At 40.4% G+C, this 23,851-nt stretch overlaps 1 protein-coding gene and 1 long non-coding RNA gene across 4 annotated transcripts in view; one reads left to right on the forward strand and one right to left on the reverse strand.

Moving 5' to 3' along the window:
- Positions 1-23,851, forward strand: part of abhd5a (abhydrolase domain containing 5, lysophosphatidic acid acyltransferase a) — a 35,181-nt gene continuing 11,330 nt past the window's right edge. Inside the window, exons 1-6 of one of the 3 annotated variants that reach the window (XM_069920975.1) lie at positions 1-81; positions 3,017-3,102; positions 5,371-5,743; positions 15,317-15,471; positions 17,659-17,773; positions 19,314-19,500. In XM_069920975.1, coding sequence (XP_069777076.1) covers positions 41-81; positions 3,017-3,102; positions 5,371-5,743; positions 15,317-15,471; positions 17,659-17,773; positions 19,314-19,500 — 957 coding nt within the window. In that variant the 5' untranslated portion in view covers positions 1-40. Of the gene's footprint in view, positions 82-224; positions 554-588; positions 638-3,016; positions 3,103-5,370; positions 5,744-15,316; positions 15,472-17,658; positions 17,774-19,313; positions 19,501-23,851 lie in introns of those variants that run through there. The other 2 variants (XM_069920977.1, XM_069920976.1) reach the window with 2 other exon arrangements.
- Positions 5,938-8,745, reverse strand: LOC138755276 (uncharacterized). Its single transcript, XR_011352159.1, has 2 exons — positions 7,990-8,745; positions 5,938-7,407 (listed from the first exon to the last, which is right to left on the reverse strand). It is a non-coding gene; the product is annotated as an uncharacterized lncRNA (long non-coding RNA).

Consider the following 23,851-nt stretch of genomic DNA (forward strand, 5'->3'; position numbering starts at 1 on the left):
GGGGCCGGCGTGATGTCACCGGCAGGGGCGGGGCCTTCGGATGCCGGACAAGATGGCGGCGGAATCATCGGGAACGGGGTTGTGAGTAAACGGCTACAGGGTGAAGGACACGGGCTCCTGTTTTTTTTTAAGGGGCGGGGTGGTCAACAGATCATAATTCATACACCAGTGGGCGGGATTGCGGTTCAGTAAACAAGTGAGTGGGAATTGCTGGCGATCGCCCGGTGCAGGCTGAGCCGACGCCCTTCATAGTCCAACCGTGGGGAAGGACTGGTTTTATACCATTGATCTACAGAGTTGGACCGAGGGTGCACATTGCTTATATCTTCTAGCAATACTGTGCAGAGATAACTACAAAATGCGACTGAGCGTATGCTCTTTACATGTTATACAGCGACACCCACAGATATATAAATAAATCTTGTGTGAATATATACTGTACTACCCTGACTGTATCTCTCCAGTGAACCTCTGCCCTTCGCATAATATACTATCGCGTAATACCCAAAGTATGGGGCTATACATAAACCACAGGGAGAAGGAATAATGCATGGTAAGATCCAGATTTTTGGATTGATTGTATTCCTGTAAAATCTACAATAGATAGGAAGAGGCGATCTTCGACCTGGTAGATAAGGTACAGTAATAGATGATGGGAAATAACACGAACACACTATATGTAATATATAGCTATGGAGAATGGGACTGTTGACTGTTTATAATTTACAATAATACCTAGAGAAGCAGATTGAACATACACCCTGTAAACAATCTACAGCATCATCAGGAAGTCGGATTGTATTCTCAGTAATGCATTACAGTATTCACTGTAATGCTCAGAGAATAGAGCTGAGTTTACATCCTGAATATGACTTTTAATTGACTGCAGCATCTGGCACACCATTTGTTCTATTACATTATGAACTTGGGTTGATATTCAAGATGTTACAGAACTGAGTATCTTTGCAGATTGTTAAATAGATTATTTTTCTTTCATTGCTTGAACCTTTTGGGGTCAGGCTGAACTGATTAGATCAAAGGGCTCATTGTCACTTTCTTTTGATGCTGATGACAAATTCAGAAAGAATGTTTTGGTTGCTAAGTACAGATAGATGGCTGTCAAATGCTCAGTATGTATGGTGGGCATGGGATTGAGATGGGACCCTCATTGAAGCTAATCTGTTGACCATAATAACCAATATCCAACTAGTTGGTGGTCGATAATTTTCAGTTGAATCTCCTGCCTGTTGGAACCAATCTGTTTCTATACTATGTCTTCCCTTTCTGTTGCAAATCTGACTGGGTTAACTGGAAACCTCCTTCAGCATTTCTGAGTACTCTTCTGCCCAAAGGCAAGCAGTTTATGAGGAATGGAGGCATTGAGATGTGTTTGGAAATAGAGGTACCAACACAAATAGGCATTTGAGGAAGTGACTTGTTTCTGAATGAAGTGTTTTAAAGCAGCAAGGTCTTCCATAATGAAAGAGTTTGAATTTACCAACTTGTTTATTGGAATAGATTGTTAGTCTACTGGAATTAGGCTACAGGCATTGTGAATAGATTTGCTTATCGACTAATCACACAGAACAAGTGTCCTGAGGGTTTTTTCTTGTGATATGACACATCTATTCTGGTGGATATCTGGTTGAAGTGGAAAATTCATCAATCTAGGTTTCTTGATTTGTTGCTAACACTGGAAAATGTGATTCTCAGGGTTGACTGATAACATTTTGTATGTTTATTTGTCACAAGATATTTAGTAAAATGAGAAGGGTTCTGCTTTGAATAAGTGAACAGGTTATCTTTAACATTATGTACAGCCTTGTGTAGGGCACCATTTACAGACTATAGGATTACAATGAAAAGGAATCAATTGGCACCAAGGGCAGCAGTAGAGCAGCATCATAGAGGTCATTCAGAAGCTGATGGCTGCAGGAAAGAAACTGTCTTCGAGCCTGTTGGCATATGCACTCTAAAGCCTTCTCTCTGATTAGAGAAGAGAGAGTGACTGGGGTGTGATGGGTCCTTCAGGATGTTGGCTGTCTTTCCTAGGCTGTGGAAGATGTTAATGGAGTAATGGTGGGGGAAGTTCTCATTAAGTTTTGAACTGCATTCATTTCCTTCTGTGGTTTCTTTCGATCTTGAGCAGAATAGCTCCTGTCCCATGCTGTGATGTGTCCATCAAGGATTCTTTTGATGATGTACCTGTGGAAGTTGTCGAGGGACCAGGGAGACATGTTGAACTTCCTTAGTCTTCTAAGAAAATAGAGGTGTTGGTGCACTCTGTTCACTTTTTTGATCTTCGTGTCACTGTGCTTGTCCCAGGTCAGGTCATTGGAGACATTTTTTTTTTTTTGCATTCAGTACCATTGATGTGGATTATGCCCTTCTCCTGAAGTCAGTGATTATGTCCTTTGTCAGATTGACATTGAGAGAGAGGTCATTATCTTGGCATTTTGCCACTAGACTTTCAATCTCATTCTGGTGTTCCATTTCCTGTCAGTGAAGATGGTAATTGCATCTCCTCCACAATCACACTTAACATTGGCGCTCCCCAAGGATGAGTACTCAGTTCCTACATATGCTGACTTGTTGGTGAGAGTTGCTGTGAGCTATGACCAGCCTCTCATGATGGTGGGTGTTCAAGCCATCAGTCGTTTTCATTTAGGCTTGTAATTTGTGCTTTTACAGTACTTTTATGACGGTGGGCTTCTTGAAGCAAATGGGGACTTTGGCCTTTTTCCAGGGAGATATTAAATATGCCTGTAATATGTACACCAGTTGATCTACGCAGGCTCTCAGGACACGTCCCTGAACTGCATCTGGACTGGGTCACTCTCTGTGGGTTCACCTGCTTGGATGGCTGCCCTGACTTCAGATGCAATGACTGGGTGACGTCACTTGGAGTAGTTGATGTGGATGTCATCTCTATTTCTTCGAGGCACAGGAAAGGTGTAACAGTTAAAGTGGCCATTTACTGTTGAATGCTTGTTATATTCATATTTCTTTTTGTTAGGCTTGGATGGCTTCTGAGTTGGCTGCCAACTTGGTGTCCCACATCTTTATCCCTTCTCAAGGATGCAGAAAATAAGATGTTACAGGGTAAGGAGCGATTGTTTAACACTTGTCGATTTGATATTCTTCTTTGTTGGCTAGTTCTGCATTTATAGCTTAAGAATATAAAGTTATAAAATGTGGGTGATGCCTCATTTGGAGTGCTGTGTTCAGTTTTGGACACTGTGCTAAAGCAAAGATGTTGTCAAGCTGGAGAAGGTACACAAAAGATATATGAAGGTGTTGCCGGAATTTATAGGGAGAGGTTGAACAGTCTAGGGCTTTATTCCTTGGAGCGCAGGAGGATGAGGGGTGATCACAAGAGGAATAGATCAGGTGAACGTAGAGTCTTTTGCCTAGAGTAGGGGAATTAGTAACCAGAGAACATAGGTTTAAGATGAGGGAGGAGAGATTTAACCTGAGGGGTACCTTTTTTATAGAAGGAGTGATAGGTGCATGGAATGAGCTGCCGGAGGAGGTGGTTGAGGCAATGTTTAATAACAAATTGAATACATGGTTAATAAGGGTCTAGAGGGATATGGGTCAAATGAGTGACCCAATGAGCTGGTGGAATGAGTGTGGGTGAGATATTTTGGCTGTTACGGGCAAGTTGAGCCGAAGGGCCTGTTTCCTACTTGTCTGACTGACTCTAAGTGCTACTACATTTGTATGGTTTGTTAATTACCCACATTTGGATTACTGTGGAAAGAGAAATAGTCAATATTTCAATACTATTGCTTTCAACAGAAGAAAGAAAACTTGGAAATCAAACATTCTTTCATTTGGACTGAAGAGGAAGAAATGGAGAGAGTAATGTCTCCAATAGGGTGGATACAAAGGGAAATTAGTAATAAATGCCTCAAATATTTACAGTTCTGAAAGAAAAGGATGGCTTTCTCAATATCTGCCATTCAACTGATTGACCTGCTCCCAGGAATTGTGGCCTGGAAGTTGGCTCTGTACAACCCAATTAATTCTGATTCTCTCTTAATTTCCCCTCCCTATCACAGACATTCTTATTGTTTTCTTCATCGCATCCTTTACGTTCTATTTTAACATGTCTTTGATTTCCAAGTTTCATCCAGAAATGTTGACCTATTTCTCTCTCCACAGAATTTGCCTGACCTGCCAGAACTTCTCAGTAGTAAAATCTAAAATTTGGAAGTGAGAAATTGTATGTTTCCTCTAAATATCCCGAAGTCAGATGGAGGAAACTCTATCCTTCACAGAAAATAATATCTGGAGGGGTTTTTATGCACAAAAGCCTGCTCACGTTTCAAACAAAAAGGCAGATTTACCGTTTATGCTGAAGATTGAAAAAATGGATCACGCAGTCCTTTTATGTAGCCCAGAGCAGCACGCCAGCTTCCCAGGGCAAAAGGGGGTGGGATGTGTAGCACAACAGCAGCTGCCCTGTGATAGCCCCGCCACCCCGCTGCCTGACAGCCCCGCCACCTGACAGCCACCCTGCTCCCTTTCTTCTCCATTCTTCTCCCTCTCTATTCCCCTCCCTCCCCACCCCCTCCCTCTCTCTTCAATATCCCTTTACTTTTGCCCCATCTCCCCCCTATCAGCCCCACACCGATTCTGCTGCCCTGGTGCCTGGTCAGGAGCGGGGCAGTGTGAGGGAGCAGGGCAGGGGAGTGTGTGAGGGAGTGGGCGGCATGAGGGAACGGGGCAGGGGGGTGGCGTGAGGGAGCGGGCAGAGTGAGGAGTGTGGTGGAGTGAGCGAGCGCAGCCTGACAGCTCCATTGGCTGCTCTGTGACAGAGCAGCAGGGCAACAGGGCTGTCAGCATGACGTCAATCATCTTACTTTCCTGATTGGAGCCGCTTTCAGCGGCAATCCTTTAATGCAGGAGGTGGAGCAATTTTGCTCCACTTCTGACACCACTACCCTTGGCAGATGGAACCTGGATCGCGTTGGACCCGCCAATCCATCGTTGGTCCTTTTATGGAGGTAAGTGGAGCTTCTTAAAGGCAGAGGAACCTGTCTTTACAATTTCCTAATTTTCACTGTAAAAGGGCCTTAAAACATTCTGCGCAAGCCCAGGTAAGTATACTTCCAAGGAACATAGTGAAAAAAGATGGCTACATATTAGTTGCAATGAATAAAAATGATCGATCGACACTAATTCAGGTAAACCATAAAGACTATGAGCCTAATGGGCTGTAAATAGACTAAATTAGATCAAGTTGAATGTTAGATCTAAGTTGGATTACTGATTCAGAAGCATATTGTGCGTGAAATGTGTTAAATTCTGAAATGTATTGAGATAAGCAAATCAGGTTGATTTTGACTATATTATATTTTGCAGGTGTCAGAAGTAATTTTACAAAAGAATATATTTTGTTGCCAAGTGGCAATAAAATATGGACATTAAGATTCAGTCAGGACATTCACAACAAAATTCCACTTGTTCTGATTCATGGATTTGGAGGTGGTGTTGGACTATGGACCTTGAACTTTGATGCCCTCAGCCTACAACGCACTGTGTATGCCTTTGACCTTGTTGGATTTGGTCAAAGCAGTAGGCCGCATTTCAGCAGTGATTCTGAACTGGCAGAAACTCAGTTTGTGGAATCTATAGAAGAATGGAGGGAAAAGGTGGGAATGGAGAAAATGATTTTATTGGGGCACAACTTTGGAGGATATTTGGCTGCAGCTTACACAATCAAGTACCCACAAAGGTATGTTGTGAACATTTTGCATACATTACAGCTTGGAAGAATCAGAATTGAAGGATTCAGCGAATAGTTTGAATCTGCAGTAAACAAATAGTTACCACTATTAGTTTAAAAGTTAAAGTGACAATTCTTTCTTGATTTATGTGTTTTGTTAATGATTGCAATAATCAGTTGACAAAATAATCCTGATAGAAATGTGACTTCAGGTTCCATTTTATTCTCAGTTGTTAGCCATAGTTTTTTCATCATTCCCAGACACTGGGCTGCTTGTTTCACTCATTCCTTTCAATGGTCTGCTTCTCCTCATTCCCAGTCAATGGTCTGCTTCTCCTCATTCCCAGTCAGTGGGTTGCTGGTCTCCCTCATTTCCAGTCAGTGGGCTGCTGGTCTCCCTCATTTCCAGTCAGTGGGCTGCTGGTCTCCCTCATTTCCAGTCAGTGGGCTGCTGGTCTCCCTCATTTCCAATCAGTGGGCTGCTGGTCTCCCTCATTCTGAGGGAATGGGCTGCTGGTCTCCCTCATTTCCAGTCAGTGGGCTGCTGGTCTCCCTCATTTCCAGTCAGTGGGCTGCTGGTCTCCCTCATTTCCAGTCAGTGGGCTGCTGGTCTCCCTCATTTCCAATCAGTGGGCTGCTGGTCTCCCTCATTCTGAGGGAATGGGCTGCTGGTCTCCCTCATTCCCAGTTAGTGGGGCTGGTCTTCCTCATTCCCAGTTAGTAGGCGACAGGCTTCTTTTTGATCCCAATGAATGGATCTGTCTCTCTTCTTTCCTATTACCACTTGAGTCACAGTGAATGGGCCTTAGACATTTTAATTATCAGCCAATGACTAGAGTTTATCTTTATAGTTAAGACTGAAGATCAACATTCCTATATTGTCATATATGCAAAATTTTTTTTTCTTGTTTTTGCTAGTTCAATGCCATTGTTAAGACAGGAAAGTAAATGAAAGTCTCCTCAGAGACATTGAGTGTTTGTAGATCCTGCCACCTGCCCTTGATGCCACTGCCTCCTGCACCCCATAACCTCCATAGCTGCATGGCCTCCTGTCCAGTCCAGTGGTGAACCTGAGCATCAGATATCTGAGTCGTCCTCCTTGGTCCCTGGTTCCCAACCCCTGATGCAGTTTAAAAGTTATCAGCACCTGAGGTCTTTCAAGACCCCTGCTCACCACTGGCATCCTCACGAATCCTACGCCCGATACCTGGTACCCATGTTCCCTGGTACCCTGTGGCCTCTTGTGAGTTCTTCTGCTGGTCCACTGCTGTGGTTTTACTATTCTGTAGGGTCCTCTCCCAGGTCTCCTTTGTGGGCTTCTCCCATTCTGGTGGCCTGAATTACCCTGCTGTTTCCCCCAGAGCCCACGACCCTCTTGAGTTTAGGCTGCTGAATGTAAGCACCCCGCCATCTTGGAACCATTGTGGAAAAAATGCCTCCCAGCCCCATTCTATAGGCAGTTTAAACCTGTATGGGACCTGGCAGTAGGACCTTTCAAAGGATTGCTGTAAGACAGTCTTTGCTCCTCCTGAGTTCACACCAGGAGTGGTGCTGCCATTACAGCAGCTGCAATAGTGCTGTTGTCTTGCACAATGTCAGTGAGATCATTGCAGGTTTATCCACACTCTTGGTCAGTGTTGATCATAGTATGCTTGAAGTTTTTTGATTTTCTGCTGAATTACAGAATTATGAAAATTATTAAATCAGCATGTTAAAATTAATCACACATTGGTGCATTAAATACTAGGGGTAGCTCTGTGATGTCATAATTCACTAAGTATGATCTAACTTGATCCTGTGCATCAAAACTACTTTTCTATCAAACTGAGATTCCTTGTGTCCAAGAGTCTCTTAATTTATTTAATTTATATTATTCTTTAATTTTATCAATGACTGAACCTGCAGTGGTAAATTCTGTGAAGAAATAGCTTTTCAGGTCTAAGTAAAGGTAAAAGGCAAAGGTTCCATTACTATCACGTAATACTACATTTAGAATGTAACATACATGAAATTTTTAAACTTTTGTGTACCGTAAGGGCAGCGATTCGGTCTGTCTAACTGCGCGGTTGCTCGGCCTGCTACACCACTCCCCGCTGCCCCCCCCTCCCCCCACAGAATCGCTGCTACCCTTTGAGTAAGTCACAGTACTGTCTTTAGGCAGGCGGCCTCTGCGTCTGACCTGGGGAGCCAGGACAGGCTGTCCTGAATCCAAATGCGCTGCCTTAAGGTGGTCAATGGTAAATATGTCCTCCCACCTGCCAATGTCCAGGGTGAAAATGACACCATCGTGCTGTAACACCTTGATTGGGCTTTCGTAGGGGGATTGCAGGGGTGTTCCTTGCTGTTCTCTGCAATCGAAAACTAAGTCGGTGGTCTGTAGATCCGCAGGGATGTGGCAGGGTAGAGAGCTGTGTTGGAAAGGTGGCGGATGTTTTGGCTTACCCATTTGTTCCCTTAAGCACTGGAGGACGTCTTAGGCAACGGGTTGTGGGCTGGGAGGGTTGAAGTGGATGTCCACTGGAATGGTAAGCAGGAAGCCACCGTTCATTATCTCAGCTGTGCGAATCCCAGTTTTGGCCTTGTACTCGAGCTTTCAGGGCTACTTTCAGATGTGGGTTGGTACGCCAAAGTGTGCGACCCAAGTGGACAAGAAAGCTCTGGCGCAAGCCTTTGTGTCACATATGGGCAGGAGTATCGCTTCCAGCCAATGGGTAAAATGGTCAACATTTGAGAATAAATACTGCATGCTTTGGCTCATGGGGAGTGGGCCAACAATGTCCACAAGCACGTGGTCAAACCAGCATTGCGCCGGGGTGTAACTCTGAAGAGGGGCCTTGATGTGTCTGTGTACTTTGGCACACTGACAGTCCAAGCAAGTCTTAGCCCATAGAGTTACGTCACTGCAGAGGCCATGCCACACAAACTTGTCGGACAGCAGGAGGATTGTGAGTCTTATCGAAGGATGTGACAGGGTGTCAAACACCCGCCTTCGCCAGGTCGCAGGAAGGATGGGTCTGGGGAAGCCTGTGGATATGTCGCACAGTAAAGTCGGGCTCCCAGGTGAAGGACAGAAATCACTAACCTTCAGACTGGTGATGGCCTGGACATCAGGATCCTCCACCTGGTTTTTGGCCAGTTGAGCAACCTCGAGTCCTCCTGAGATAGCGGAGATGTCTGGACAAAGCCACAACGTTGGATTAGCCTGCGGCATGGCAAACGTCTGTAGTATACTCAGAAATGTAGGAGAGGTGTCATTGCTTTGTTGACCATGGGTCTGACACTTTGCTGAGTGCGTGAGTCAGTGGCTTGTCATCTGCGTAGGTGACGAAAACCCTTCCTTCTAACATGTACTGAAAATGTTGTATTGCCACATTCAGGGCCAACAGCTCATGGTCGAACATGCTGTACTTGAGTTCTGGTGTCCAGAGATGTTTGCTGAAGAAAGCTGGGGGTGGCATTGTTCATCAACCTTCTGCTCAAGCACTCTCCATAGTAAGGGCTGGGGGGGAAGAAGAGTCAGGATGAGCCAAAGATGTGGCTTCTGGTAGTGCTGCTTTAGTTGCCTGGAATGCTTCAACGGTGTGTCCACTGGAGCGCCCTGTCGCTGAGTTTGATGAGGTTGAATAGGTGTTGCAAGAGGGTGGTTGTTTCCGGGAGGAAACAATGATAAAAGTTCACTGTCCCTAGGAATTCCTGTAGGCCTTTGATGGTGCCCGGCCTGGGGAATCACTTGATGGCTTCTACTTTATCCAGCAGTGGCATGGCACCCTCACGGGTGATACAGTATCCAAGGAAATCAATAGTTTCCAGGCCAAATTGGCATTTAGCCAGGCTCACCATGAGTCCAAACTCCTGCAACCTGTCAAAAAGGTGAGTCAGGTGCATCCTGCGCATGCTGGCATCAGGGCTGGTGATGAGGATGTCATCCAGATAGACGAAGATGAAATCAAGGTCCCTGCCAACTGCGTCCTTGAGACGCTGAAACGTCTGGGCTGCGTTCTTTAATCCGAAAGGCATCCGAAGGAACTCGTAAAGGCCAAAAGGTGTAATAATGGCCGTTTTTGGGACATTATTAGGATACACTAGAATCTGATGGTATCCCTTGACGAGGTCCACCTTCAAGAAAATTTGGCAACTCTGGATCCAAATAGCGAAGTCTTGGACATGTGGGATAGGATATCTATCTGGAACTGTGATGTCATTGAGTCATCTGTAGTCGCAACTTGGACGCCAACCGCCGGATTTCTTCTGGACCATGTGCAGCGGGGACACCCAGGGGCTGTTTGAATGGCAGATGATACACAACTCCATCATGGCAGCAAACTCAGTCTTGGCTTGGAGGAGTTTGTCCTGCAGGAGGTGTTATCCCCAAGTGTACACTGGTGGTCTGGTGGTTTCGATGTGTTGCTCCATGCCATGTGCTGGTTTAGCGTTGTTGTAATTGGGCGCCAACATTAACGTATACTTGGCCAGTAAAAGGGCATATTCATTGCAATCTAGAGCATGGATACCCAACGGCAAAAAGGAACATTACCGTAGCGTGAGGGAGTATGGCTGGAATGTAGTAGTGTGGACAAAGCGGCATCAGTTCATGTCTACCAGGAGCTCGTGTGCCCGGAGGAAACTAGCTCCGAGTAGGGCTTTCCCAATGGACGCAATCATACACTTCCAATGGAAAACCATTCCCGCAATATGGATTGTGACTAGATGGGTGCCAAAGCTTGAAATGGAGGAGCTGTTGGCTGCCTATAGGGGGAGGCCCTTGGGATTGTGCTTGAGCTCGAAGTACAACGGCGGATGAGGCTTATCTCTGCACCTGAGTCGACTAGGAAATCCCTCTTTGTTTGTTGGTCCTTTAGGTAGAGTAGGCCTTTATGTATGCCAACCACCGAGGTCATTATCAGTGGCCGGCCTGTTCATTTCCCATCGCCACACTCAACTTGGCATTGGGGTACAAGCATGGAGGGACACAACGCCGGGCATTGCGGCCCCATCTGTGGTGGTAGAAACTGTAATTGCTCCGAAATCTGAGTGCTCATTGCGTTGTGGTTGGGCTGCGGCTACTGCTGCCAGAACCCACAGAAGGTAAAGCTGTGGTACAGGGGCTGAGCCAGAGGTGCTGACGGCATAGATCAGTTATACATATATCGAGCTCTGCTGCGGGGTGCAGAAAAGTTTGTCTACTAGGTGTGGGGCATTGAAGTCCATGTCTGATATTGCCAAGGAAACGTGCACTGGTAGCTTGGAGAGGAACAGGGCCTTGCACAAGAAACAGCTTGTGTGCCCATCCGCTAAAGCCACCATTTTGTGTATGATCTCAGAGGGGTTTCTGTTGCCCAGGCCTTGCAAATACAGGATGTGGATGGCACACTCATACCAGCTGATTTCCAGAGAATCTAGAAAGAAATGCCAGAATTGTTGGTGCCTATGCTACATTGGAGGATTTTCCACGATGGAGCTTACTTTGGCTACGGTCCAGGATGCTGACAACATGCCAGAACTTGGTGTCCTCCGAGACAATGCCTCTGACCTGGAACTGTGACGCAGACAGTTGTAACCAGCTCCTGGGCTGGTTGGCCCAGAAGGGCAGCAGATGCAAGCCCACAGCATTGGTTGCAGCCGTTGCGACTGTAGCAGTAGCAGCATCCTGCATTTTATTGCATTCGAGGTGGGTTCCAAAGACATTGGAACCTTCGGGGTCACCACTGTAGCGACTGCTAACAACAGCGCTACTGAAATAAAGTACGTCCACACAACACAAGGGTGACTGGCTTTATTTGAATCTCTCACACTGCTTTTTAGGGGACAACCCACTTCCTGTCTAGGGTGTGCTGGTCTATGGGAGTGACATCAGTGTGTTGTGGAGTCGTTGCCTGTCCATCAACGTGCAACTAGGAAGTGGCTTGATCTCCCAGGCAACGAGTGTCACCAAATGTGGGCTTCTCCTGAGAAGGGATGGGGGACCCGTTCCATCTTGTACCAACCGACTGGGGTGGCGATTAGGCCCTTCAAATTGCATGGTCGCTTGATTCGCTATAGTGGTTCCATATTAATCTTAAAAATCGTTGATAAAGTTTGGAAATGTCTTTCCAAAATCTCTCTAAATTTGGGCACTCCCAAAATATATGGATCAGTGAAACTTTAAAAATTTTACACTTCTCACATAGTGGATTAATATCTGCAAAAAAGAAGATAATTTAAGATTGGGCATGTCTATTCTATGCACCATCTTAAATTGTAATAAGCAATGCCCTGCACAAAGTGAAGAGTCATTAATCAAGCTAAGAGTAGAGTACCAATCTTCATCTGAAAATGTTATGTTCAAATCTTGTTCCCAATTGTTCTTAATCCCAGCCATAGAGGCTGATCTTAAATCCAATAAATCATTATAAATATTAATACTTATTAATCCACTGAGAAAAAAGCAAGTTAAAAAATCATCAAGAATATTAGTATTTATTTGAGATTCGAGGAAAATCAGAAAGTTTGGACTGAACAAAATGTCTAACTTGTAAATATCTAAAAAAATGTTTGTTGCAAAGATTAAATTTGGCTAATAATTGTTCAAAAGAGGCAAAATTATCTCAAATAAAAGGATCATTAAAACTCTGGATACCTAATTTACGCCATTCCTTGAAACCTACAACCAGCAGAGATGGCAGTAAAAGGTGGTTATCTATAATGGGCCAAGCCAGAGAAAAACTATTAAACTCAAAGAATTTTCTAAATTGAGCCCATATTTTTAACCTATTTCTCATTAACGGATTATGTGTCAATTTAGAAAAGGAAAATGGTTTAAAAAAAATCCTAAAATTGCCAACATTTTTGAAAACTGTAATTACATGTTAATTGTCTGATAATGAAATTTAAAACCTGAAAGTGATGGGCCTCCATTCTTGAAGTCCTGAGCCTCTTTAGCCTTCAAGGTCAGACAATCCCAGGCATATCAGGCTATTAGGTGCTTTGCCCCATTTTCTGGAAATTCCAATGAATTCTTTTCTTTGCTTGTTGGTATCTGACCTGGCCAAATCTTGCACATTTAACTGATATTACCATCCATTCTTTGGGAGAATACGGAGTAGAAGTAATTTTTACCCACGCTGTCCTGAAAGGCCATCCCTTTATTCCAGGACTTTTAGTGTTCATCATCATAAATATTTGTTTGATTTCACTCTTCCAGTTCTTATATAATGGATGCCCACAAGATGTTTTTAAAAAAACCTAATATATTACAGTAAAAGTGTCCCCATTTCTTGAGGAACTAAAAATATCTAAAATTGTAATTAAAGCAATGTTCTTGAAATTGTGATATTTAATTTTTTACATTTAAACATACAGTACAGTAACAGGTCCTTCCTCCCCATGAGCCCGTGTCACCCAAATACCCCAATTAACCAACAACCCCTGTATGCTTTGATGGATGGTAGGAAACTGCAGCATCCAAAGAAAACCCATGAAGACACAGGGAGAACGTACAAGCTCCTTACAGAGAGTGCCAAATTTTGAACCTGGGTCACTGACACAGTGACAGTGTCACGCTAACTACTAATGCCAACTGTGCCACTGTTTTTATTGCAAAAGTGTGAGTTCTCGATCCTACATATTATTTACACTTGGATTAGGAAAAAAAGCATTCCAAATAAAAATGATCACTTCTTTTTTTGGTAAAGTTTAATCCCAAATAATACTGCAGCTGTTTTAAATTAGGTATTTTGTTTGCATCGTGATGCAGGAGGGAATAACTGATGCTTTGCTGATGTTCGAGTTTCAATCTCTCATTTAGTAAAGCCAGTGCACACTGTCTGACCAACCTCCATATTCAAAGGTTCGACTATTTTCAGCAGAAATACTTTGGGCAACATGTTTTAAGGGGCTGCATGAGATGCAGGGGAGAAGAAAAAAAATATTGATTAATCACAATTAAATATTATTAATCACAGTTTGCCAAAAACTGACAAACAGGATCAAATATGATCATACTTAAAAGTAGTAAATTATTAAATCACAGAGCTATCCCCACTCTTTAATGCTCCGATGAAAATTCTAAGCCATCTCCCAGAACAAAAGTGGTCACTTTACAGGTAGTCAGCAACAATTAATTAATTAATTACGTTCACAAAATTTTGCAACTTAGTTTAGAAAGGCAACGAAAAGGAAGCTTGGGAAGGATAAAACAAAGTAATTGCATCTTAAAGTTTTGCAATGTGAAAGGTGAACGGTGCCTCAATGATGTTGTCCCATCAAAAGCATTCCAGTAGATCTCCAGTAATGGCTACTTTTCTCTCTCCTTTACTATTATCACTAGCCTCCTCCACTAGTCCGCATTGGTTTCCCGTGGCAATATCAGCACTCTATCTGGAATTGCATTCTTGAGTCCTTCCTTTCCTTCATACCTCTTGACCCCTATTTAACTGACGGCATACAATTTGGTTGCTGTCAAGGTTCAGACAAGTCATTGTCCTGTAGCTGAATATTGGGAATACTAGGGTTGCCATCTTTGGTCCCTATCAATAACCCTGATCCCTTAACTCCATTATCATTCTACTTGTGTGAACTAGACTAAGTTCAACCTTGAGTGTATCTTCACCTCTGAACCAAGCTTTCAGTCTCACATATTTATCAGTACAAAACCATTCAGACACAAAAATGAGGAAACATTTTTTTATACACAAAGGATGGTAGAACTTTGGAATCCCTAGCCTGATTGTCATTGCTAGGAATAGACAATGTAAAAAAAATATATATATCAAGGTTACACTGCTAGCACAGTTGCACTGCAGGCAGTCATAAAAGTACTGAAGAGTGAACAGTAATGCCTCAGCAGTATACCTCACCAGTTTGGTGTATTAAGCCAAAGAACATAGATGACACTTGCAATTTTGACTTGGTAAGAGAGAAGCCACTTTACACCAAATATCTGCAAACCTGCACCACACAGCCTCCAACAATTTAAAATAAAGAGTTTGGAAGCTGCCTACTGTTGGCAAATTCACTATTGTCTCATGTGCCATATGAATAAAAGCAAAGAAAAGGAAGTGAGAACCTTGACTCCCCTTATTGGGAGCATGCAAAAACCCAGTGAAAACAGGATGGGTGCTGCCTCTCATTCAAACCACCAAGCACCTGTGTCTTATCTGAGACAGAATCTGGACATCCCACATAAGCTTCATCATTTACCTCAGAACCAAAACATTCGAGGGGAAGCAAATCATTCTTAACCCAAAGGGACTTCCTGAAAAGAGAAGAACCTGATTAAACATGGAAAAGATTGCCTCAGTGATTTGATTTCCTTTTTCACTGACTTTTGCAAGATTTTTTTTAACACTAATTACATTCAGTGAAATCAATATTAAGAGAAAGCAGTAGTGATGTTGAACAATTGGTTCAGAATATTTATCCATATTTTATTTCAGAATATTATAATTTTATCTACACAGGTACATGTGATTATTGTGTGCTGTGTGAGGAATGTATTTTGTGTGTTTGCATGTGCACTGTGGTCTACTCCAGAGAAACACTATTTGGTCTGGTTGTATCTGTACAGTAAGATGATAATATTCAACTTATGTGTTGCTTTTTCAGGGTGAAGCACCTAATTCTAGTTGAGCCATGGGGATTTCCAGAGCGGCTTAACCACTGTGAGCAGGAACGACCAATGCCAATGTGGATTAAAGCCCTAGGTGCAATTTTGAGTCCTTTCAACCCATTGGCAGGTCTTAGAATGGCGGGGCCCTTGGGTAAGGAGGATTTACTGTTCAATCAAACTATAGTACAACAAATCTATCATAAGATACAATGGTTTTGGTTCAAGTTACAGCAATAAGTGCACTTAGTTACAATATATTTTAACTTAATTCTGCAAGTTATCTTCTTGACAGAATGCATATTTAAATGCATCTAACATTTTTGATTTTTAAATTTCAGATTTATGGTCAGAATACATACATGACATCACATACAACCCTGAGATTCTTTTTTCTGCAGGCGAGGCAGAATTACCACTTATTGGTAGTGAAGAAAAAAAAATTGTACACAGCGTACACATGTAAATAAATAAAGACTGTAAACAAATGTAAACAAACTGCAATACTGAGAGAATTTTTTTTAAAAATCAATAAAGTGCACAAGAGTCCTTAAATGAGTCCCTGATTGAGTTTGTGGTTGAAAGGGTTTGATGGTGGAGGGGTAGCAGCTGTTCCTGGACCTGCTGGTACAAGTCTTGTGGCACATATCTCTTTCCAGATGATAGTTGTGAGTGCAGAGCCTGTTTTGCGTGGTGCAGATCCTTGATAATTGCTGCTGCTCTCTGATGGTGGCATTCTCGATAGTGGGGAGGGTTTTGCCTGTGATGTCCTGGGCTGTGTCCATCGCCTTTTGGAGGGCTTTACACTCAGGGATATTGGTATCCCCACATTAGACTGTGATGAAGCTGGTCAGCACACTTTCCACCACACATCTGTTGAAATTTGCCAGGGTTTCTGGTGTCATACCAAATCTCTACAAACTCCTGAGGAAGTGGAGGTGCTGATATGCTTTCTTCATGACGCTATTGGTGTGCTGGGTCCAGGAAAGATTCTTCAAGATGGTGACTCCCAAGAACTTAAATTTGCTCACCCTCTCCACCTCTGATCCCCCAATGATCACTGGATGGAATACCTCTGGTTTTCTCTTCCTGAAGTCAACAATCAGCACCTTAGTTTTGGTGACATTGAGTGCAAGTTTGTTGTTGGTGCATATTTTAATCCAATGTGGATTAAAGCTTCTTTATTTGGCCAAAACAAATTAGGTGATTTGTCAACATTCAGTATTGCATTTATTAAACAAAGGAGATTTTACAGTATCTAAAAATGTTATAGAAAAGTATACATTTGTCTAGCACCTTCTCGTCCTCCAGATAGCTCAAGGTGCTTTATAGTCAGAGAAATATTTCTTGAAGTAGGAAATGTGGCAACCAATTTCTGTTCAGCAACAACAATATATTAAATGACTACAAAAATCTGCTTTTTTAATGATTATGGTAAAAATATACTGTATATACTGACCGAGAGTCTGTCAAAATATAGGACATCCATGTTGCCCCTTCTGTCTGAGCAGCGACATGAATATGTTCCAGCCAAGTTTTCAATCTCCCTCCTCTGTGCTGACTCATCCCCTTTCTTTATTCAACCCACTACCCTGGTATCGTCAGCAAATTTGTAGATGCTGTTATTGTTGTACTGAGCCACACACTCATAGGTGTAAAGTGAGTAGAGCAGGGCACTAAGAACGCAGCCCTGTGGTGCTGTTGGAGATATTCTTACCAATCCTCACTGATTGTGACTTGAAGGTGATCCTATTACACAGTGCAGTGTTAAGTCCCAGGTCTTGGAGTTTGCTGATTGGTTTTGAGGGGATAATGGTATTAAATGCCAAACTTTAGTTGATAAAAAAGCATCCTTTACTGTCCTGGTGTTCCAGGGCTTTGTGTAGAGCCTGTGAGATGGCATCTGCTGTAGACTTATTGCCAATGATAGGCAGACTGGAACATATGTCGCTGCTCAGACAGAAGGGGCAACATGGATGTCCTATATTTTGACAGACTCTCGGTCAGTATATACAGTATATTTTTACCATAATCATTAAAAAAGCAGATTTTTGTAGTCATTTAATATATTGTTGTTGCTGAACAGAAATTGGTTGCCACATTTCCTACTTCAAGAAATATTTCTCTGACTATAAAGCACCTTGAGCTATCTGGAGGACGAGAAGGTGCTAGACAAATGTATACTTTTCTATAACATTTTTAGATACTGTAAAATCTCCTTTGTTTAATAAATGCAATACTGAATGTTGACAATCACCTAATTTGTTTTGGCCAAATAAAGAAGCTGATTCCTGGATTGCAACATTTTAAGTGATGATTTAAAAAAAAATGTTTATCACAGGTCCATTTCTCGTTCAGCGATTAAGGCCTGACTTCAAACAGAAGTTTTCCTCTATATGTGAGGATGAAAATACTGTCACAGAATATATTTATCACTGCAATGCACAGACTCCCAGGTAAGAATGCAATCAACTGTACTGCTTTTTTTAATTGACTTAATGTTTGTTTTGATGGAGGTTGCTCACATCAAGTATTAGACAATAGTAAATGATAGTAATTTCACTTCTGATTTAGGATTAAAAATAATTTCAACAAATAAGAGCTTTAGTGTTATGATTTTACTAGCAAGGTGTCCAATTTTCAAGTGATAGAATGTCAATAAATTCTGACTTGAAATCCAGAAATACTTGTATCTACATGAAGATGGTTCAGCGTTATGAAAGCTTTGATCATTATCCTCACCTTGGTCTTTTTTTATTTTCAGACTAATTATACATTTAATTCATCAACTTTTTTTTAATAAGGCCCAGGAAGATCATTTGCTGAGAATTCAAATATTATGTGGATTAAGTATCACTTCAAAATAATTATTTTTGTGGGAAAAAGTCTTTCCCATGTCCACCATGAACTATAACCAATATTTTTCACATCAATCTTGATTTCAACCCATGTAATAAGTATTGAGTAACACGCACCAAAAATTGCTCTTATTTGAGCTGATCAATGTGAAATTTTCAAATGCATTTTATTTTTTTCCAACCAATTGATAAAATATTTAACCTAAAATAGGTGTCAAACATCTGTACTTGTAAAAAAAAATGTTGACTTATTTATTTTGTTTTAAATTATTTTCCTTTTTTTCCCCGTGAATCAAAAGGTGATGATAATTTGAAATGAGAGAATAGTTTGTATGATCCATGGTATGTTCAGACAAGTTAAGACTTTCTCTTTTATGGAAAATGCAAAATTGTTTTCCTTCAAATAACAAAAATTTAATCATGTTGGAAAATCTATGCTGGACAATGACAACTATTCAGATAAGCCTACAAATCATAAATATTTCTATGCAGAGTTCATTAACTCAGGCTTAAAAGATCGATTACCCTTTACTTCCTATAGATGTGTAACCTACTGAGGTTATCCAGTACACTCAACCCCAGTGTCTGCAGACTTTCCTGTTTAACTACATTAATTTACTTGCTGTTCTCTGTATTTAAAAAAAATTCAAAAGGAAAAGACAAATATCAGAGTACGGAGTGCTATTTTGTGTAATATACACTAAGCTTGCATGTTACGAGGAATTATATTAACCAATATATTCTCTTCTCAACCAGTTGGGTCTATTTGATGGGGGGTGTTGGACAGCGTGGGTGATCCATAAATCGGATAAACTCTGCTGCTAAATTGTCTGGAGTCTAATAAAGGAAGATGTCAAGCAGAAAATCATGAAATTGAGTTTCAGTGCATTATATTACAATGAAGAAGCTCACAAACCTTGATTTTGTTTCTTCATTGATTGAAACTTTATCGCTCTTTCTGCATTAATTTGCGTTATTTCAGAAAATGTAAGTTTAGCATCCTTTAAATTCCTGTTGCTAGTCAATTACATGATGGAAACAATGTTATCAACTGCATCCTTCTATAGCTGAACAATGCTAATAGAGGAAATAGAAAGAAAACTATTGGAATATGCTAAAAGTTTTCCCTTTTTTTTAGTGGTGAAACTGCTTTCAAGAATATGACCATTCCTTTTGGTTGGGCTAAACAACCAATGCTTTTGAGGATTAATCAGATGCAAGAAGACATCTCTATCACAATAATTTATGGAGCACGTTCCTGCATAGATGGCATTTCCAGGAAACAAATAAAGGCTCTAAGACCAAAATCCTTAGTCAATGTAGTCGTAAGTAAATGAGACCATCCATTTTTAATCAGGTTCTTGATATCAAGACTTAAAGAAATTGTCAAGTTAAGATTTTTTTAGATAATTTCTGTCACGTTTTTCTTTTTTCCCTGTGCAAACATGGATTGTTGGGCACTATACCAGGGAGGAGTTTTGTAAAATTATCATTAAGAAACACATTTTAGAGCAGAGACAGACTCAGATCTGTTCAGTTAATGATTCACTTAAAGCTATACTCACAAGGATGCTTACTTCAGTTTTACTGTTTGTTCATTTGTGTACAAGCAGTAAAGAACAAACTTAAAATTCTCTCTCTTGACAGTTTCTCAATTACAGGACTTAGTGTTTTGGGTGATGTGCAACTTGCTAAATTTCTCCAAATCTTATGCAATCTTTTCCTCTCTTTATTATTCTCCACACCATCTCGTCGTATTAAATGTGAGAACCTATTAAAATATAATTAGTTTAATTAAATACAATCCTTTATCCAACGTAGCTATTGTTTGATCACTCTTCTGAGGAGATTAATTTGTCCTGGTGATTCATATTTTTAAGTGTTATTCATTTGGCCAGGCACATGATTGAAAGGATAAATCAGCCCTCAGTCAGGTTAATTGTTTTATGCTTTCTGCTTGTTTTAAACTAACCAGGAAAAGAGCATCTCATTAGAGTCTTGTTACCATAGCTGATAGTTTTAGTTACACACAGTCTTCCCTGAAAATATTATCTTGATTATTATTCAGAAAGCCTAGCTGTCTAGCAAGGTGACCTTGGTTACCTGAATATTTCAGTTCCACCATTAGAAATGTATGCCAATTCTAAAATACTTTGTTCAAATTTTCTCAGAACTTCTCAGCAGTAACTCTCTGGGTTTTCTAAAGGTGTAAATAAATATATTATTTTCAAGGACATTACCAAAATACATTATCAATATCTAAATACATTATTAATAAAATGAGCTATCAATACGTATTAAAAATTGATGTGCATCATCAATATACTGAGAAAATCTATCTTAGTTACAATATCAGTATTTGAAGTATAGACATTGTTGTGAACTAACAACCCTTTTAATTATTTTTGGAACTAAAGAGACTTTGTTAGCACTAACTCAGGAACAACAATGGAAAATTCAAAATAATAGTTTTTTAATTAAACTATTAACAACATAACATTTCTTACTTATCTCTAAATTTAACCCCCACTATGCACAAATATAAGAGTGTGTGTGTGTGTAATTAAAGTCTCACTCTGAAAAGTCAATCTTTAAAAGTTCAGCATCCTTTTATAGTCTTGCTTGAAGGTCTTAAATTTTCAGTTTAGAAATAATTTTAAAGCACTTTTAAACATTATATCTTCAGGTCTCTTTACTCACAATGTGGCTATTGTCTTCCATGATGAATTCACAAACACCCAGACAAGGGTTAAACAAACATGGTTATCTTCTTCCATGATAAAGTCACAAACCAGACAAGGGTTAAATGAAGTGACCACGCAAAAATAGACCCAGTAGAAATCTGTCCTCTTTTTCCAAAGCGAAATGGTCTTTCTTATTTCAAAAGCCACTGATTCTGTGTTCCCTTTTCCCAGGAGTAACATACAATAGCACCAATTCTGATTACTATAACTCAACCCTGTCTTTCACAAGGTTTCAACCCCTGAGTCATAGGAGTTTTGACTTCTTCACTCTCCAAACTGAACTCTTCCAAAAACAATGAACACAAAATGTCTGAATTTGATAATATATTTATCCAAATCATGTGACCGTTACATCATCAATGAGATGAATCCCAATTCTTGGAAACCACATGACCATCAATTTTATTTCTACTAAAATTCTGTTCTTATTCAAAACCATTCCATATCCATAACAATCTCTGACCTTATCTCTGTTCAAGAGGCTTAAGAGGCTTTGTTTAAAAACTGATGGCTTCCTTCAACAGTTCTTGAATAATTAAGGCCCACTTGAAATCCATTACCTCTGTTTGTCCAAGAAGACTCCAAGAATGAACACTCTTCTCTGAAAGCAATGGTTCTCTACAAATGTGCTGTGACCAGTGTGTGACCCTGTAGCAATCCACAACTAACTTGCTAAGAATACAAATACAATATTTTAACTCTATAATTTACTTTATTAAGACACTTTTATAAAATAAATATAATTTAACATTAAATTAAAGGTTAACACAAATCCATTACAATATTCTTTATCCTTTTGCAGCTTCTTACTTAGTTCATTTTGTCTTTTTTTCAACTACTTCAGGATATTCCAAATTATTTGATCTTTGGCAGATGGCTTGAATTTTGTGGAAAAGGGACTTTTAGAATTTTTTCAATATAAGATTCACAAAGACCTCCAACTGATTAGAATGTGAAATTAGCTACAAAATAAATAATAATGATATATTTAAGATGAACAAGCCTATGATGAAGATAGGAATGGAGATTTAGATGAGGAAAGGTGGGAAGAGGCTGTTTTTATCCCATTGTACATCTACAGTTACTTAGAACTGACTTATTAAGTAAATAAAATCCTCAAAATTGCAACTCCGAACTAAACCAACACACTCCAAACCATAGATTCTCAAGGTGGGGCGTGGGAATATTTTGGTGGGGCGTGGGTCATAAGAATATTTTAATGAGGCGTAGGAATATTTTGGGAATAATTAAAAGTTGGTTTGAAAAAATAAACTCGTTATGTTGGTGATAAAGATGTTGCTTGGCAACACTGTCAGGACAACGCAATTGTGGTAACTTCCAAGTCAAATTACTTTGTTCTTTTCATTTTCATAACGTGCTTTTGCTCTTCTGATGTTTCTCCATTGTTTCTCTTACTTTAACTTTTGTTATCCTTGGTTAAAATTATATATTTTCTGACCGGTTATATTATCATCCATTCCAAATGATCTCATTGGCAATGAGGATTCCAAATTATCTTACAATCATATCTCCATCCATACCCCTTTATTTTTTCAGTTCAGTAGTGAGTGAGACCTGTATCTGTATGTATCTTTGTGCACTAGTGTATTGACGGGGGACGCCAAAATCAGAAAAAATAGGGACCCCAGAAAGTAAAGCATGAATCTAGCGCAAGAAATTTGTCAATTCTATTAGTTGAATAAGTGTGAAGTAACTAATGCTGCTACAAAAATCATTGTTGACCATTTGAAAATGTTGGTTACCGACTTCAATGATAGATTTGTGATTTTAAAGGCAATGGATTTTCCCTCTTGGTTAACTCGGCCATTACTGGTGGACTTGTCTGAAGTTCCAGTGCAATACCAAGAGAAGTTATCTAAGTTGCAACATGATGAATCTGTGAAAACTCTCTTCAAGGAGAGAGGAACCATGATATGGCTGTCTTAACGAGATTGAAAAGAAATAACCAAACTCAACTACTTTAGCAAGGGAACTATTGATACAATTTTCCATCGTCTTATTTAGTAGAATGTGGCTTCAGTGCTGTTGGTGATTTACTGCAAGCTAAGAGAAACTGACTGAAAATTATAAAATGTGGAGATTTAAGGTTGAAACTAACAAAATTAGTCCCTCAAATCAAAAAATCTACAGCCAACATCAGGGGCAAGGTTCCCACTGAATTGATGACAATAGTTGAATGTGTGTTTGAGATGGTTGACATATTGAAGTAGTAGTTGATTATGAAATATATGTTCCAGTGTATTCCCAGCCTTAATTGCATTGAAATGCACTTGCAGTAAATGATTTAATTAAAACTTGCTTTGGATATATAACTTTTTTCTGCTAATAGTGGGGCTTATGTTTCTTTGAAAAGTTAAGTGGGGTCTAGGGCAAAAAAAGATGAGAACCTCTGCTCTAAACCATGATAAAGTCATCCAATATTATAGATTTGGATAAAATATAATGGCATACATTCTAGTATCGTATTCGAATAGTACATTGCTCTCTCAGTACAACACTGGAGTCTTAGGGATGAGAGGTTTAGTCAGAGTCCCAACTATCTTCTCAGGTTATCACGATGTCACATGGCACTTTTTGAAAAATAGAAGGGGAAAATTTCCTGATGTCATGGCCAATATTTATATCTTTCAATTAACATCTCTAGAACAGATTATCAAGTCACTCCTCTCAGTTTCCATTTCCTTGTGTTATGAGAATGTACTTTATAAAGTACTTCAGTGACTTTTAGAGAACTAGAGGAAAATCTAAGGTGAAGGCTGTTTAAAAATGTCAAGGCAGTCATAAATGTGTTTGAAAATGTTGGAATTGGCAGATTCTTTTCCTGAAAGATGAAATATTTGAAGCTTGGAAATGTGTAGGGCAAGAGGGAAGCCATTCAACGTCTGAAAAGTTCATTTGAAAGCTGACGACA

The sequence above is a fragment of the Narcine bancroftii genome, chromosome 2, assembly GCF_036971445.1.
Source record: "Narcine bancroftii isolate sNarBan1 chromosome 2, sNarBan1.hap1, whole genome shotgun sequence".
Classification (NCBI taxonomy): domain Eukaryota; kingdom Metazoa; phylum Chordata; class Chondrichthyes; order Torpediniformes; family Narcinidae; genus Narcine; species Narcine bancroftii.